The sequence below is a fragment of the Ursus americanus genome, chromosome 5 (genome assembly GCF_024610735.1).
Source record: "Ursus americanus isolate L20-20 chromosome 5, mUrsAme1.1.p, whole genome shotgun sequence".
In the NCBI taxonomy this organism is placed as follows: Eukaryota; Metazoa; Chordata; class Mammalia; order Carnivora; family Ursidae; genus Ursus; species Ursus americanus.
In genome coordinates this window covers 46,045,506-46,064,215 of record NC_142131.1, presented here as the reverse complement: position 1 = coordinate 46,064,215, position 18,710 = coordinate 46,045,506, and the positions used below count along the sequence as shown (strand labels likewise).

General features: G+C 37.5%; 1 protein-coding gene and 1 pseudogene across 4 annotated transcripts in view; one reads left to right on the top strand and one right to left on the bottom strand.

Moving 5' to 3' along the window:
• The window catches only part of PLPP1 (phospholipid phosphatase 1), a 93,004-nt gene that overhangs the window by 54,175 nt on the left and 20,119 nt on the right, over positions 1 to 18,710 (bottom strand). The window contains exon 2 of one of the 4 annotated variants that reach the window (XM_045794334.2): positions 7,034 to 7,188. The exons of 2 other annotated variants lie outside the window; for them this stretch is intronic. In XM_045794334.2, the coding sequence (XP_045650290.1) occupies positions 7,034 to 7,188 (155 nt within the window). Of the gene's footprint in view, positions 1 to 7,033; positions 7,189 to 18,710 lie in introns of those variants that run through there. One more of the 4 variants, XM_087862147.1, reaches the window with a different exon arrangement.
• Positions 11,622 to 12,065, top strand: LOC148110090 (cytochrome c oxidase subunit 7B, mitochondrial-like; annotated as a pseudogene).

The following is an 18,710-nucleotide window of genomic DNA, read 5'->3' as shown; positions in this document are numbered from 1 at the left end:
CAGGACCCTGAGATCACGAGCTGAGCTGAAATCAATAATCAGACACTTAACCAACTGAGCCACCCAGGTGCCTAGTCTAACTATGTTTTTAAAGAATTATGACATACTAAGCACTGTGTTTGGCACTATGGACACAATGGAGGAAAAGAGATCATGGCTACCCTAGTAAACCTTATTGCCTTGTGCCTGTTGGGGTGAATCTGGAAAGAGGCAGCCACAGCACCTATGTTAACATGGCAAGTAGAGCAGTACACTGGAAACTGATAGGAAAGGGTGTCGAGAGAAACTTGACATTCCGTAAAAGCCAACAAACACCAACAGCTTCCTACAGTGGAGGGCATTTATGGACACTCTGACCATAAACAATACTTATGTATTACCTTAGGGCTTATAAAAATATATTAACCCATCATTCTTTCTTCTTCATGACTAGCAATTTCTTATTACCATCTAAGTAGCTACTCAAAAAAAAAAAGTTTGGGCCTCGTTCATCTTCTTTAGGTCACTCTAAAGAAACAGGATTTTTCAAACTGTGTGCCAAAACCCAAGAACTTCAGAAAATCCATATACGCACAATAAATGATCTCCCTCATTCTCTTAAACATTATCATCAAACTTCGCGGATGCAGTATTCTGTAACAATTCAATCCAAAAAAGTTATCCTGTACTGTCTTTTTCCTCAGGCATTACTAAAGGGAGCAAAATAATTTTTAAAAAATTAAATTGAAAGCAATTACAATACCAGAAACAAAGAAAAATGTTTATTCTAAGTTGTGTTTTATCCCTTAAAATTCTGAACATATTCCATTCGTAACAGTTGTAGCAAAAATCTTAGGAATAATCAATGCTAGAAAAATCCTGAGCTGAACGCTATGCAAAAGACAAGCATTTTTTGGTTACGTTTACCCACACAACCGTCAAAAGGATAATCCAAAGTACATTATTTTAAATTTTGGCTTAGGAGGCTATTGACATTTCTGGTTTTTGTAATAATAACCTAGAATAACTTCACTAAAACCAGGAACTGGAATAATCCACATCCTAGAGTAAGGGAATTCTTATAGACAAACACTTCAAACAATGGAAGCATAACAGGAATTCAAATAACACAATACTAAAATGAACTTGAAGGGTTTTTGCACATTAAGATAGGTTTTTATACATGTTCTATCATGAGGTAATAACTTAATATACAATAGATACTTAAGATGAAGTTCATCACTAACAGCAATAAACTGTGACAAAGACTCTCTTGACCAAATTTTAGTTAGCTTCCTCTAAACTCTGTTCTCAATGAGGCTTCAACCTTGGCCTTCTGTGTTTGTCCTATCCTTGCTGGACCTCCATAGCCCAGCCTTAGCAAGAATCCCCCAATTGTTGATATCTGATCACATTTGATACCTGATCAAATTCCTTAGTCCCAACTTCTGATGGCTAAATCCTGATATACCCTGAAGAAGAATTCTATTAAGTCAGTTTTCCAAGAATCCCGCTACCCTTGATGTCTTCTCTTAGTGATTTTCCATCTCCTGACTTCCACAACCTGCTCCTGGCTATAAATCCCCACTTGTTCCTGCTATATTCAGAGCTGAGCTCCATCTCTTGCTCCTATTGCAATAATCTTGAATAAAGTCTTCCTCACCATTTTAACAAGTGTTAGCATCATGTTTTCTTTAATAACTGAAACCTTATAAGGGAGAAAACCTCTAATTCCTCAGTCAACTTTGGTTGGTGGACTGAAAGAAGGGGAAAACTAAAACCTCTTCTTAAAATTACTCTCTATCAACCAACATCTGAGTGCTGAATTGTATTCAAGGCACCAAGTCCATAGAGTTAAAGATATAAAAATGTGTCTGTAACAAAGAATTTGACTGGCCTTTGTCTCTGGCTATGAAGAGACTAAATTCTTGGCATTTCCTAATAGGAATACTTTCGTTTTTCATGAACCTGTTAACTCACACCTGAGTTCTTGCTGACAAGATGACTCAGGATGGGTATGACCACCAGAAAGATTAGCCATGTGATCACGGGGATGGGGTCTGGAGCCCCAGAGAGGGTAAGGGGACTGGAGATTGAGGCTCAATCAGCCGGCCAATGGTTCAATCAATCATACTTAATCAAATATGAAACAAATGAAACCCCAATAAAAACACCGAACACTTGAAAGCTTGGTGAATACACCAGAGTGCTGGGAGGGTGACAAGCTTTGACAACACGGGGAGAGGGCACAGAAGTTCTGCATTCAGGCTCCCCCCAACTTCCACATTTCGCTTTAAGTGTATCTTCACTTGGCTGGTACTGATTTGGATCCTTTATTTAAAAAAAAAAAAAGTGTAATAGGGGTGCCAGGGCAACTCAGTTGGTTGAGTGTCTGACTCCTGATCTCAGTTCAGGTCTCAATCTCAGGATCATGAGTTCAAGCCCTGCATTGGGCTCCACGCTGGGCAAGAAGCCTACTTACAAAAAAAAAAAAAAACAATTGTAATTTAAAAATAATACACTTTCCTGAGTTCTCTGGGTCATTCTAGTGAATTATGAGAGAGTCATGGGAACCTCCAAATTTGTAGTAGGTTGATCAGAAGTACAGGTGGCCTGGGAACCCTCAAACTTGTGGCTGCCATCTGAAATGAGACCAGTCTTGTAGGGGTAAGGGTTAATGGAAATGCCCTAGGTTTGTAGCCAGTTGGTCAGAAGTATGGGTGCCCTGAGGACCCTCAAACTTACTGCTGACAACTAAAGTGAGGGCAGTCTTTTTGGAAACCGTGACCTTAAACCAGTGGTGGAGTGTGATGCCAATTCTGGGTGGTTAGCATCAGAACTGGATTATAGATAAAATTTCTGTCTTCAAAGAGATAGATATAGGTTTATCAGTAGGTCCACTCAAGACCACAGCCAACCCAGCAAGAACAGGAGTGGAGTTTTTATTTTGATTTATTGTGCATCTTCAAAATAGCATTATTCACATCTTTTCTTTTGGAACTTTCTTGGAGACAGACAAAACTAAACCCACACACAGAACAGTTAAGCTTCTGGAACAACTATGTGAAAATGGGTATACAATTTGGACATTTAAGCTTCATGCTTATCAAAATGAAAATGGGATAATTTCTAGTGGGTTTTAAAGTTGTTAAATAGCCTTCCTTGTACAGAACAGTATGTGTTCACAGGAAGAAATAAAATGGAAATGTGTGAGATAAAATGAAGGTAATATCACATAGTAGTAATCAAAGAAAACCGCTATTTGTCTTCTCCTTCCCCCTCCCACTTAATATATTAAGAGATCTTACCAGGTCAATAAATACCAAAATTGTAAAACATATGGGTATCACAATATTTCGTCAATGGGATAAATCATAAACAGTCCCTAAGCCTGAACTAATTTATTTCCAATTTTCTGCTATAAAAAATAATGCTGTAATAAATATACTTATAACTAATTCTCTGCATGAAACTGGTATTATTTCCTTAGGGTAAACTATTTGAAATATGATTTCTAGGTCTAATGATACATTCTTCTTAATACAAATTTATACTCCTGCCAGCTTTGTATATGAATATACTTGTTTTCTATATTTTTTAGATTATTTTATTTTTGAGAGAGAGAGAGAGAGCGTGCACGAGTGGGGGAGGGGAGGGGGAGAGGGAGAAGCAGACTGTCTGCTGAGCAGGGAGCCCCACTTGGGACTCAATCCCAGGACGCTGGGATCGTGACCTGAGCCAAGCGCAGACGATTAACCGACTGAGCCACCCAGGCACCCTATACTTGTTTTCTACACCTGACAAGGTAGGGAGAGCTCTTCCCTTTGCCAATGTAAGAGGCCAAACCATTTTCTCAGTGTTGTTTTAAAATAAACTTTTAAAGAAATCAAATCTTTTTTAAAATATTTTTTGGCAATTTTTTTCTTCCACGGACAACCTTCTGTTCATGCTTTTTGCCCATTTTACTTTGGGGCACTCATCTGTTTCTCACGAACTTATAAGAGTATGTATATATAATATAAACAGTTAAGCTTTTTTCACATATGTCCAAATATATCCCTAGTTTGTCATGATGCAGTTTAGGTCACTGTGAATAATACAATGTCTCTTTAGGAGTTTTATAAGTTGGCCACAGAAAATACTCTTTATTAGGTTAACAGTCTATTATTTTAGGCTAAACATTTGTACACTACAAGGTAGTAACACAGAGCAATCAAGACAAAAAAACAAGTACTCACAGTCACTAACAAGACCTAAAAAAAGCAACTACTCACAGTCACTACTCAAGTTAATGTAAAATAACTCATTAAACACAGATAACAGTTTTCTATTCCCAAATCGTATACACTTTAAACTCCAGAAGAAGTGTACTTATTCATTGCAACATAGGGATTTGGGATTTAACACTTACTTTACTTTTACTATCATTACTTCAGAGTTTGCATGCAAGTTAAAGATTTTACCTTTTTCTAGAAATGTAAAAATTTACAAAAGTAAATGTACAAGGAATACGGAGGGAGAAGATACATGAAGCCAAAAGGGAAAGAAAGAAAACTGATGTCAAATAAAAAGTGGATCCTTAAAATCCATAAAGAACCTTAATCCTCAAAACAGAAATCTACATAATTTTCTGAATGTTGCATCTTTTTGGTTAGCTGATGAAGGCTTTTTTTAAAAAAGATGATAGACCTCAAATTGGGAAAAAAAAAAAAGTCATGGCCTTAAAAATGTTTTATCATCTAGTGGCACCTGGGTAGCTCAGTTGGGCACCCGGCTCTTGATTTCAGCTCAGGTCATGATCTCAGGGGTCTGGGATCGAACCCGCCTTTGGGCTTCTAGCTGGGAATGGAATCTGTTTGAGATTCTCTCTCCCTCTCCCTCTGCCCCTTGCTTTCACTCTTCCTCTAATAAAAAAAATGTTTTATCATCCAAAATTTTACTACTCAAATGTGTGTGTATTAGCTACATCAAACGTAAATCACCTTACAGAAAATAAAATTGTCTTCTCTATCTAATGTATGTAAATTATTAAAACAACAAATAAACAAATTTACCCTAGGAATTTGCAAGAATACCCTTATAATAATCCACAAGCTATCTGCACATTTAAGGCCCAGAAACTGGCCAAATACTACTACTTACTGCCATTTTTTAAAAATTTAGCTTTATGGTTGTTAACTTAAATGCTTCTTGATATTTACTAATATCTCAAAGTATCTGTTAAAAAATCAGTAAAAAGCAAAATATTAACTAACTCTTCAGGCAGAAGTTTTTTTTAACAGATTTTTTAAACAGATTTTCTTAAATTCAAAAATGAGTATCTATTATTTTTATAACTAAACGTTTTGTAGAAAAAGATGAAAATACCAAGCCAAATAACTAAAAGTAACTTCCTGACCTTCAAGCAATTGTCTCCTCAAATAGAGGGATAGTTTTAAAAAAACTTTACCTGGTGATAGCTGTCAAAATAACAGCTACTACACACACTTTGCACTTCATACAAGTAGAGTTACAGTAAGACAGTACAGTCTATTTTCATCTAAGCAGCAGTACTATATGCTTTGCTGCACATTGTTTCATCAGCCTGAAGGCTACAATAAAAGTTACCAATTATGGCAGAATTTACTTTTTAGGGAAGAAGTAATTATCTCCATAAACTAAATCCCAGATTTTTCTCCCTTTTTAATGCTATAAAAGTAGTTATGATCAAATTAGAATATGTAGACAATATAGGGGCGCCTGGGTGGCACAGCGGTTAAGCATCTAACTTCGGCTCAGGGCGTGATCCCGGCGTTATGGGATCGAGCCCCACATCAGGCTCCTCCGCTGGGAGCCTGCTTCTTCCTCTCCCACTCCCCCTGCTGTGTTCCCTCTCTCACTGGCTATCTCTGTCAAATAAATAAATAAAAAATCTTTAAAAAAAAAAAAAAAAGAATACATAGACAATATATGGAAATACTTACTATATCTTGATATATCGCAAAAACCCAGTTCTTTACCTTCACAACATAGTGCTAAAGACCATTCAAAAACAAACAAACAAACAAAACAAAAATCTGCTAGCCAAGAAAAAAAAAAAAGAACTCAGATATGAAATGGAAAACTAAAGAACTAGCTAGGTTATTGTTCTTAGCCACATCAGGGCAAAATAGGCAAAGAAAAGCTAGCCTGTCCTATTGTGGAAATAAGGCTGCTGTGTCTGGTACGACAAAAATTTTTAAGTCAACCATCTAGGGAAGCCAACTGCCAAAAGACAACTGGTCAAAGGAGAAATACAGCATCACCTGCTGCAATCCCAAGACACTCGAGGAGGTAAACCTTTGCTCCTTTTCTTCTATTTCCAACTCACATAAAGAGAAACAGGATAGGGCAAGATTCAGTCATCACAGCCAATGATAAAGAAAGTATTCACAAAACCTCAAGGACCAATCTTAACCCTAATTTGTGAAACTTAACCTAAAAGGAAAGTTTCCAGTTATTTAAAAAAATGAAAACCAACATTATCCTATAAACCAATCAATTATCTAAAGATCAGTACGACTTAAAAAATAATAAATTTTGATGTATTCTGAGGATTTTAGTTTGCATATGTATTTATATTCTTTCTGCTGAGTTGTCTTCTCAATTTTAGTGAATAAATCTATCTCCTTTTTTATGCTTTCAATATTCATTTAAAATATTATAAAATAAGCATAATCTTAGTTTCAGCTCTGCCATAAAATAGCTTACTGGGCTTGACCAAGTGTCGGGGACTAATTTTCTTCACTTATATACAGAAAGGTATTGGTCCAAATGACTTAAATGAACCCTTGCATTGTAAAATAATCATTCTATAGTTCTTCATGATGACATCAAGTTATTTTGCATAACATCCCCCTTTAACTGAAGTTACACTAATGTCCCTAGATTAAAATAGTGGGTATATTCCTCCAGTCATTCACCGCATCAACACTGGTGAAGACAGTACTACAGATTTACTCCCACCCCAACTCTATCACTTCATCCATCCTCCAGCACAACAAACCCATCACTACCTACTTATTAATTTACTTACAGAGGAAATGGGTAAACCAAGCCCCACTATGGTGAGGACAGTAGATGTGACGGTACTGTCATGGTACGGATACTGGATGCTGTTGTCTTTACAGAAAAAGCCTCTCTGAAATGGATTTATTTGGCTCAAATTTAGAACAGCCATAGGCAGGCAAGCTGTTGGGGAAGGGAAAAAAGATACACATGGTTAAATTCAATTCACTTCATTAGGAAGTAAACTCTACTGAATGGGATGCAAATCTTAACCATATTTGGTCCTTTCTGAAAAGGATCAATATTCCAAATACCCAAGAGTAGAGATAAAGGAAACCATGCAGCATTAGCTTGTCCATACCAGCCCCAACTTTATCAAGTATAAATGCTCTTGCTTGCGTTGACCTCTGTTTTTAAAGATAGTCAATAAAAGAAATACCCAGAGAAGAGAGGAAAAATTGGCCCATAGAAAAATAAAGTTGAAAAAACAGGAAGGTTTTGTATTTCACATTTGGTAACTAGTTTATTTTTAACTGAATTGCTCGATATTTTAAATACATTAAAGAAAAAAAGGGGAAACTGTAAATACATTTAATCATCAATAACATCGTAACAGCCAAAAATACTCAAGGAGGAGAAAAACTTTTGTTTCACATTAAAAAGTAAATTAACAGGCTTAGGAAAAAACAGAAACCGTAAGTATATTTGATAATAAAAACAAAAAGAAACTAGCCCTTTTTTCACCAAAGATAAATTTAAAATGATTTTTATTAGCCCTGCAGTGCTCCAAATCACTTGAGCCAATTATACAGGAATAATATCCACTTCAAATTTTTCACCCAAGTAAAATGAAAGACCAAAGAGAACTTAAATAACTTAAATGAGTAGCTTTGTAGTATGTTCAATTTTACCATGTTTTTACGCTTTGTTTTTTACAATTCAAACATGCTAGCATCTACTCACTATATGCTCAGTACTAGGGCCACACAGAGGGAGACAAACTAGTATAAAACAGACACTAGGTTCAAGAGCCTAAACCTTACTTGTAGAAACAGAATGTATATTGGAGGAAATTGTTAAAATGTAATACCAAGATAGATATTTGGGGGGGTGGGTGATGAAATTGTTCTGTATCTTGATTGTGATGGTTACCCATAACTCTAAGGATTTGTCAAAACTCCCAGAATGTACATCAAAATAAGTGAATTTTACTGTATGTAAATTTACAAAGAAATACCATAAAAAAGACAGAAAGTTTGACTAATTTCAAAAATGGTATAAAAGGTTCTATAGGAATTCAGAGGTCAACGTGAACTAGAGTAATCAGAAAAGACTATTTTTAAAAAGACAACCGAATTGAACCTGTAACAGCAGGTAAACCACAGGCAATAGGGAGGGGCTCAGGGAGAGCATTTAGTGGTATAAGGAAACAAGGTCAGCATGAGGTCGCACTAACAAGAGACAGAGGGAATGAGCAAGGGGTTTTCAAGGTACATAACATTTTAGAGCCAACGTGTACTGCGTGCTCACACATGCCAGGCGCTGGGCTACACAGATTAACTCCATCCTTACCTATAACCTTGCTGGTAATACCCCTTCTCTCATTTTTCACATACAGTTATTATGAGGCTTAGACAAATGTGGACCCTTATTGAAACGAATAAGGAGTAAAACCAGGATTCCAACATAGGCTGTTTCCAGTGTCAGTGTATATATGGCCTCCCATGGAGGCAAGTGATCTGGATAAATTAAGAGGTGAGAACTGTAACAAGAAGATGAGACTGGGAGGTGGGAAACCGGTAGTTGGAAAAAGCTTGTTCAGTATAAAATACATATTATGTTCATAAAGAAAACTCAAAGTTAATGGAACAAAACGTTCTTTGCTAAGGATAACTCTGAATTGTCTTCAATTCTGTGGTTTGTAATGGGAGGAAGAGGGCTTAAGACTTCACGTTTAATAAAAAGAATTACATATTTAACATACTGGTCTAAAAAAGGACTTTTCCTGTAGGAAATAAAGTATCACTGCCCTCTTTGCTCTCTCAGGATCAGCAACAGGGTAAGATAAGGGAGCTAGAAATCAACTCAAAAACAAAACAAAACAAAACAAAACAAAAACGGTAGGAAGGAGACCATTTCATATAGCCTTGAAATAATGCAGTAATTAAACGGTAAGTAGTGTGTTAACAGTGAAGACAGAAGAGAATGCATGAAGGAGTGTCCTGAATATAGAAGTGACTCAACTTCATGCCTGATCACAAGTGCTGAGGCAGACCTGCCCGTGGCAATTCAGGGTTTGGCAAGAGAACGGTGGGCCCACTGACAGAAATGTGAAGCTGGGAGTGGGAGGTGGTTTACGGTGGAAGAAAATTAGTTTAGTGTTGAAAGTATTGCCTTTGGGGTGATCTGTTAACTTCTTAAATGCTCAGCCTCATCTCTAACTCTTCTCCATGCAGCCCTTAAGACTCCAATCACACTGAACCATTTGCTGTTGCCTTTTCATAGTATGTTTTCAAAACCCTACATGCTTTCATATATGTTCAGTCTTCTACTGGGAATACTTGCCCTCTCATTTCCCCTTCAGTCCAAGGCAGGCACACCCTATGTATCAGTCCCATGGCAACTTATACGCACATCTATCGCGCTGTATTTTATACTGCCTGTGACATTCTGTCACCAACTTGAAGGCAAAGACTCTATCATTCTCATATTCTTTGCACCAGGCACACACACAGTTGCCTCTGAATAAAAAGACACGAAACAGCTATAATGGGTAACGATCAGAAGTAGGGAGGATACCAAAGATACTGGCATTAGAGGTGGTAACTTAAGCCAGGGAAATGCAACAGTTCAGAAACAGCCTAAAATCAAAACTAACAGAAATAAAACAATCAGCTAATGACTTAATATCTATAGTGAAATCATGAACAGGGACTATAGGAGAGAAATGAAGAGAGGATGACTACATGCTCTAAAGGGCAGGGGTTGTGTCCGTTTTGTTTAGCAGCACACAATGGCCATACTTGCAAAAGAACGAACAACAGAGAAATAGGGCTATGTGACACAAAAGCCAAGAGAAGTAGCTCAGAGTAACAAGTCTGTATCTGGGCAAAGGTAGGATGTCAAATACTAAGACATCACGGAGAGTGAGAACTGAGTAGTCTCTGAAGAGAAAGGGATTTTGGTAACCACCCTTTTATTATAATATTATACCATCTCCACTAACAGAACAGTATCTTTATGAAGAAACTTCAATAATGAACTTCAATACTAGACTGTCATTGTCTAAGCATGAATATCTTTCTTCAAGTTAAATATATCACAATTATTTCCTCTATTGCTCATACACTTTATATATACGTATGTATACAAGCACATCCCTATGACCTGAACTCTGGGGCCCCCAGAAGTCTTATTTTGGAGCTCTAACCTCCAAGTTTATCATATTTGGAGGCAGGTCTTTTAGGAGGTAATTAGGGTTAAATGAGGTTATAAATCTAATAACTTAAACCAGTCGGACTGGTCTCATAAGAAGAGGAAAACAAAGATCTCTCTCTCTCTCTATGTACATGCACCAAGGAAAGGCCATGACAAGATATAGGAAAATGCAGCTATCTATAGGCCAGGAAGAGAGTCGTTACCTGAAACAAATCATGGTAGCATCCTGATACCAGAATTCCAGCCTCCAGAAATTAAAAAATAAAATTCTGTTGTTTAAGCCACCCAGTCTATGGCATACTGTTACAGCAACCCAAGAAGACTAAGACAGATAAATACACACACACACACACACACACACACACACACACAGGGGCAAATCTAACCCCCCAGAGTAAACAAATACCTCTATTTTAAAAAGCAAAGGAATGGAGTGGTTGGGTGATGAACACTGGGGAGGGCAAGTGTTGTCATGAGCACTGTGTATTGTGTAAAACCAATGAATCACAGACCTGTACCCCTGAAACAAATAGTATACTATATGTTAATAATTTTTTAAAGAAAGGGAAAAAAAAAGAAAAATATATTCTCTGCTATAGAGATTATTTTCAATAGCAATTTTTTGGGATAGTAATGGAGAGTACTGTGTCCAAGTTAGTATTATAGGAAGATGCTTCCTGAAATAAACCCTTTCACAGAATAGGTATGTCCTTATATAAAGGATATAGAAACTATTTTTGACCCTAATCATAATTCTAGGGTATTTTTTTCTTAATTAAAATTTCCATATGAGAAGTCACTTTTTAAAAGTTCTTGCTAAGAACACTTGTTAGCTACTGTATGTCTGCTCTTAGTGCATCCCTTCTAAGACATACTGAGGAAGACAGATAAATGAATACCTCGATAGATATATATGCTTCCTATATTCTCCTTCGATAAAGTGATAATTGAAATCTCTCCCATAATAGATATAGTACATTCATCCTTAAAGACATGGTATTGCAAAATATCCCAAAAGAATAAATGGAATTAATCTCAAATGCATCTTAAAGAGAAACTAATGTCAATTTTTAGTATGTAGGAGCACCAGGTTTTTCAGGGCTCTTTGCAAGGGGACTTGGCATGAAGTTGTACCAAACCAGCAGCTGCAGTTGCACCATCCTGTCTTCAGCTTCAGGATGTTTCCCAGGGCCAAAAATGCTCTAAGTTGTCTTCAAGATCAAAGCATGCAGCAAGGGATGCCTAGGTGGCTCAGTCGGTTAAGAGTCCGCCTTCAGCCCAGGTCATGATCACAGAGTCCTGGGATCCAGCCCGCATCAGGCTCCCTGCTCAGTGGTACCTGCTTCTCCCTCTGCCTGCAGCTCCTGCTTGTGCACGCGCACACGCCCTCTCTCTCTGACAAATAAAATCTTAAAACAAAAACAAAGCATGCAGCAAGCAATGGCAATGCAGAGCCACCAGAACCGGACACCTGACTTCCATGACAAATATGGTAATGCTATATTAGGAGTGGAGCCACTTTCTGTGTTGCTGTATGTGCATATGCAGCAACACAAACTGGAACAGAATGAATCTTGTCCCCTGTTGGCAGTATCACCCCAAAGAAATGGAGAGATCAGTAATCATCCCAGCTGGTGTAATACTGAATTGTTTCAAAACCAACTCATAATTGATGTCAAGTAAAAGCACTGTGCACCCATTAAAATATGTCATGACTGAAGAAATAAAGCACACCTGAAACCTTAAAAAAATAGGTTGAAGCAATAGTTTTTAAAAAGCGCTAAATGGGGCGCCTGGGTGGCACAGCGGTTAAGCGTTTGCCTTTGGCTCAGGGCGTGATCCCGGCGTTATGGGATCGAGCCCCACATCAGGCTCCTCTGCTGTGAGCCTGCTTCTTCCTCTCCCACTCCCCCTGCTTGTGTTCCCTCTCTCGCTGGCTGTCTCTATCTCTGTCGAATAAATAAATAAAATCTTTTAAAAAAATAAATAAATAAAAAGCGCTAAATTTACTTTATGAAAAGAATGAAATAAAAATCTAGGCATTATCAAAGTGATTAAATGGACTTCAGTATCTACTACCTCCCCCTATTTTCTCAAAAGACCCTATTTCAGACATCTAAGTAAATATTATGCTATCCAGGGAAATTCAAATCCCTTGAAAATCTCCACCTCTTATTCATTCAGACATTTCAATTCCTATTATCTGGCAGCCATAGTGCCAGGGGAGCGGGGAGGAAAAAAGACTGGAAGGGGAGACAAATGAATAAGAACTCACCAAAAAAATGTTTAATAAAAGAGATAGTGCTACAGGAAAGTAACAGCTATAATTACAAGCAAAAGTGAAGCTTAGGGGCGCCTGGGCGGCACAGCGGTTAAGCGTCTGCCTTCGGCTCAGGGCGTGATCCCGGCGTTATGGGATCGAGCCCCACATCGGGCTCCTCCACTATGAGCCTGCTTCTTCCTCTCCCACTCCCCCTGCTTGTGCTCCCTCTCTCGCTGGCTGTCTGTCAAATAAATAAATAAAATCCTTAAAAAAAAAAAAAAAAGTGAAGCTTAGAGTTATTTAGACAATGCAGCATTCAGGACCCCAGCAGGAAACAGCACCCTTAAACTGGGTAATTTAAGAACAGCTTAATAAAGGATTATTTGCAAGATAAGGATGATGGTCAGAGTTAAGAGACAGTACAACCTCCTGAAGCTGCTACCGCACCTACGCCTGAAAAGTACAAAGAGGGCAGCTTCATAAGAACTATAACCTCTAGAAAAGTCAACAAGACATGAAGTGGCAGGAGGAAGCCAGAAGAATAAACACAGCAACCCTACTCTCCTCCTGCCAATATTTCCCATTGTCCAAACACATCTAGAAGTCAAAGGGCAAAGTCAGCCTCCTTGCACTGAGGGCAAAGAAGTCAATGACGAGAACAGGTCCACAGAAGGAAATGCAATACATCCCAGAACCATGTATCAGGACAAGGTAAAACCGGTTAGGGTCTCTGGAATAGACAATAACTGTAAGTGGATAACTATAGAGAGCTTCATAAACGGACTGACAGAATCTATACTGAAACTATCTATTAGGAACTTTGGATTTTATTCTGTGGGTAACAGGAGACACACAATCCAGTCTGTGTTTCAGCAGGGGGAAAAACTCTGAAAAGAGCCATATAAAGAAAAAAGCAGTGTAAAGTTAGAATACAGGGAAAGTCCAGATCCAAGAAATACAAGCGTGTATGAGAGATGCTGAGGGCCTGAAATAGAGAAGTAACAACAGGAATAGAAGAAACAGATTCTAAAAATGTTTAGGAGAGAACTATGGGCCATGTCTCTCGATATGTATACATAGATATGTGTCTTTCTCTTACACACACACACACACACACACACACACACACACACACACACTTCTACTGACCTACATTCAGCCTCCAGTATCTCTCCAGAATACATTTTCCACTTTTCCTTTGAGTAGATGACTATCTGTTAGCATTCCTTCCACAATCCTGCTTATGATAAGTACTTCAAGGAATATTTGTTGAATGAATAAATTAACAAGTGAATAAACAAGTGAGCAAAATACTCTGAGGCACATAAAACTTTTGTAACCATAAACTTAGGTTTTCAAACGTTTTAAGTAACTTGAGTATTTTGGAAAGAAAAATTTAAACAAATAAAATCAAGAAAAGACCCAAAAACAAAAACAGAAAACGAATTAACAATCTGAAGCTCAAGAACATGCTAGGGAAGCACTTCCAATTCTATATTCTAACAACTATTTCTCAAGCATGTTTACGACTAGGAATGCAAAAGTGCTAACAAATAAAGATAAACAGACTGATATATCCACGTTGATTGCCACAAGAAATTTATAGTTCTACAAACTCCTGGAATCCTGAGGGCAATGCCCGTACAGTCCAGCATTACCTCCACACAAAGCTTCAGTCTTGGCTACCGTAGAAGCCCTTCTCCTGGCAGCACCCCTTACTCTTTTCCCAGGGAGAAAAGAAGTTGAGGCCCCAAACCAATCCTCTTTACTAATTTACCCAAAACAGAGGCCCACAATTTCCCTGCAGAAAAGCATAAGTATCAGATGTGAAAAAGAGACAATGGAAAGTATAAAGCATTAATACTTCAAGACAGGACTTTACAAATTAACAATCAGCTCCAGATCCATCTTTTCCCAGACTTTTGTCCAGAACCACTAGAAACAATTAGATCTGAAACTTTATCACAAAGCACACATTTACCTATCCTACCCCTAATAGTAGTGTTGGGTTTCCAGTCTCAGCACCTGCCTCTAAACATCTTCAAAGTTAGCAAAGAACTTTGTTCCAAGATTCCCACATAAAATGTTTTCACATACTGTACAACTCTATAATACATACTATACTGTGCAGTCTCAGTAAAAAGGATGAATCATAATGTGGTGTCTCTTTCACTAATAAAAAATATTTGCTCTTACCGGAAGCACCTAAAATAATCAGGGCAGCCTAACTTACATGACTCTTAAATAGCAATCCTGCTAGTCTTGCAGCAATTTATAAACCCCAATCACAAAACACAAACATCCTTAGGAGAAAGGTTTCCTTTATAGTGAAAAGATTAATGCCATGGTTGTGGATTTTTACTGTGAATCCTTATAATTTTCACTACTCAAAACAGTCAATCACCTTCCATGGCCCTTCTCATATATGTCCAGAAAGAAGAAAAAAAACTAACATGTTTTGAGCATCTATTATACGTCACCATCATGCTAAGGCAGCTGCACATACAACTGTATATTATCTTCATATAAAAACATACTGGGGCACCTGGGTGGTGCACTTGTCAAGTGTCTGACTCTTGATTTCAGTTCAGGTCCTGATCTCAGGGTTGTGGGATCGAACCCCACGTCACGCTCCATGCTCAGCGCAGAGTCTGCTTAAGATTCTCTCTCCCTCTCGCTCTCTGTCTCTCTCAAATAAATAAATAGATCTTTTTTTAAAATCTGTATTTATACTTCAGACTTACTACCATAAAATCTGGGAAAAAAAATTTTAAACCTAATCAATGAGTATGGATCATATAAATAAAAATATGTCCAATATATTGTTAAGTAATAAAAAAAATCTATAAAGGGGCACCTGGGTGGCTCAGTCATTAAGCATCTGCCTTCGGCTCAGGTCATGATCCCAGGGTGCTGGGATCGAGCCCTGCATCAGGCTCCCTGCTCAGCGGGAAGCTTCTCCCTCTCCCACACCCCTGCTTGTGTTCCCTCTCTGTCTCTCTTTCTCTAATAAATAAATAAAATCTTAAAAAAAAAATCTATAAAAACACTATATTCAGTATAATTTCACTTACATAAAACAAATTATGTGTTTGTATCTAAATAGTCATTGGAAAGCCTAGAAAATATCACCAACTTTAAAGCAGTTATGCCCAGAGATGGTATTCATACAAATCAGGAAGAAAACTGATTTCCTACTGTATATACTTCCATGTTTGAATATTTTACAATAAAACAAAAGACCAAAATAATTCATTTTGAAATTTAAAAAATACTTTATCACCATGAAGAAGTTTTTCATTGTGTTTCCTGAAATTATGCTATACATGCAACCTACCTGAGAAAGTCCTATCTATGGTAAAGAGATTGTCTGAAACCAGGACAAAGGAAAAGCCTATTTTACTCTGTTTAAAACAAAAAAACAGAGCAATAAAATTACCCCTTCATTTTTTATACCTGATTGATAGGATCAGAGAGAAGTACACTCACAGTGAAATAATTACTTTTGGGGTCTCCGCTCTCGTAACTTTTGAGCGCTATGATGATCTATCACATATTAAGCAGATAAATCAAAACTCTATGTCTAACATCCCCTAAAAAGTGTACAGAACAAAAGTAGTTTTCCCCTTAGAAATTTTGTTATAACATTTTAGGCTCTCCCAGGACATACTTATTGTATAGAGAGTGGAAATAATCCTGATGGTCATCAGTTTAGTAGAGACAGTCAAATTTAAGCCATAAAAAATACACTCATCTTAGTCACCACTTCTTGAAAAAAATCTTCTAAAATGGCCAAACAAATCATTCTAAAGGGTGGCACTGCCTTTTTAATTATCTAACAAGAAATAAAGATCTTCCTCATCTTATGATGGGGTTACAGCCCAATAAACCCATCATAAGTTGAAAATATGTTAAGTAAAAAATCTATTAATAAACCTCAACTGAGCATCATAGCTTACGTAAGCCTAGCCTACCTTACACATGCTCAGAACGCTTACATCAGACTACAACTAGTCAAAATCATCTAACACAAAGCCTATTTTGCAATAGTGTTGATTATCTCCTGTAAGTTATTGAATACAGCACAGGAAGTAAAAAACCAAATAGCTGTATGGGCACAGAATGGTTTTAGGTATATCAGTCATTTACCCTTGTGATCCCATGACTTACTGGGAGCAGCAGCTCACTGCCACTGCCCAGCATCACAAGAGAGGACTGTACCACGTATCACTAGCCCAGGAAAAGAACCAAATTCAAAACTCAAAGTACAATTTCTACTGAATGCCTATTGCTTTCTCACCATCAGAAAGTCAAAAAATCGTAAATGGAACCACTGTAAATTGGGGACCATCTGTATTACTCTAGTGAGCCTTTCAAGTTTTTGATTTAAAATATTCTCAAAATTGATTATATATTAATATAAACCAGAGTTATTCTGATGGAGAGGAAAGGAAATAATTTCATTTAAGGCAGTATTGTACAAAAGAAGTTTCTGTGATGACAAAAATGTCCAATACAATACGCTGTCCAAGGGGACAGTAGTCCCCTAGCTTCATGTGGCTATGATCACTTGATATGTGGCTAGTGGGAAAGAAGGACTGACTTTTCAACTTTACTTAATTTTAACTAATTTCATCTTAAATATAGCTAGAGACTCTCATACTGAATAATGCAGATTTAGGGGGTTAAAAATTAACAGGTTAAGAGCCATCAAGTTTCTAAATTGTATTAACACTTAAAACACAGCAAAACTAATTATGATTCCAAAAACTTAAAAGCAAATAATTATGAAGTACCTCAATAAGCGTTAAGTTTTATCGTGAGGGAGTGCTCAAAATGAAATTCTCTCACATGCATCCTTTGGTTGCCTTCCTTTAAAGAAACTATCCCTATTCCATCCTCCAAATATTAGAATCCTGAGCTGGCTTTTCTCTCCAAGCAACTACCCCTTCTGTAAGGGGAAGCAAGAAATCCAGACAAGATGGTCTGGGATACCCTCCCACCTCCCTCATCAACCTCAGATCTCCCCGACTCTTCTGTCCTGGGTGAAGTTTATCTCTGAACCCAGCAGAGCACCTTCCTATCTCTTGCTGCCCAAAGCTCACCTTTCTTTACAGCACTCCATCTCCACAACTACTTCCTTACTCCCAGAATTAATTCTATCCTCAGTAGAAGCCACAAACACATGGATTATCTATATAAAAATACAAAATCTTAAGTCTTTGATTAGTAGTAATTTACACCAAGTATCACAGTATTTATGCTTATGAAATACCTATTTTTAAATTTCACCTCAATAAAAGTTAAATTTTGTTCTTAGCAAACCCACTGGGTCATCTGCCTCTAACATGAGGAATCATAAAGAACACTCAACTCTTTCAAGTGGGTTGCGGTCATTAATGTGACAGCAGGAAAAAACATAATTCTTTCCAGGTAGGCTTCTCAAGTTATCTAACATGGTAAAGTCTCTAAAGTAGTTGTTCTTAACTTCTTGGGATTCATGGACCCCTTTAAGATTCTAATGAAACTATGGACCCTCACATCAAAAACATATGAACTTTTGCCACACAGTTTCATAACCTGTACATACACACCCCAACAAATAGTCATCTATGGACACTTCAATTTAAAGGTTTAAGAAATAAGGGCGCCTGGGTGGCTCAGCCAGTTAAGCATCTAACTCTTGATTTCGGCTCAGGTCATGATCTCAGGGTTGTGAGACTGAGTCCTGCATCGAGCTGAGCATGCAGCTTGCTTAAGATTCTCTCTCTCTCCCTCTCCTTCTGTCCCTCTCCAACTCTCTAGTAAAAAAATATATAAATTAATTATAATTAATGGCAAAATATAATAAAAATAATTAATGTTCTAAAGCCCACAGATGAAAGTGATCAAAAGAATATTATCTTAAAGAAGATGAGAATTAATTCACCTTGAGAGTCCTATATTTTCCCCTAATTCTCCTTCCCACCTCTCCTCTTCCCATTTGTACCCTTTTCCCATCTTT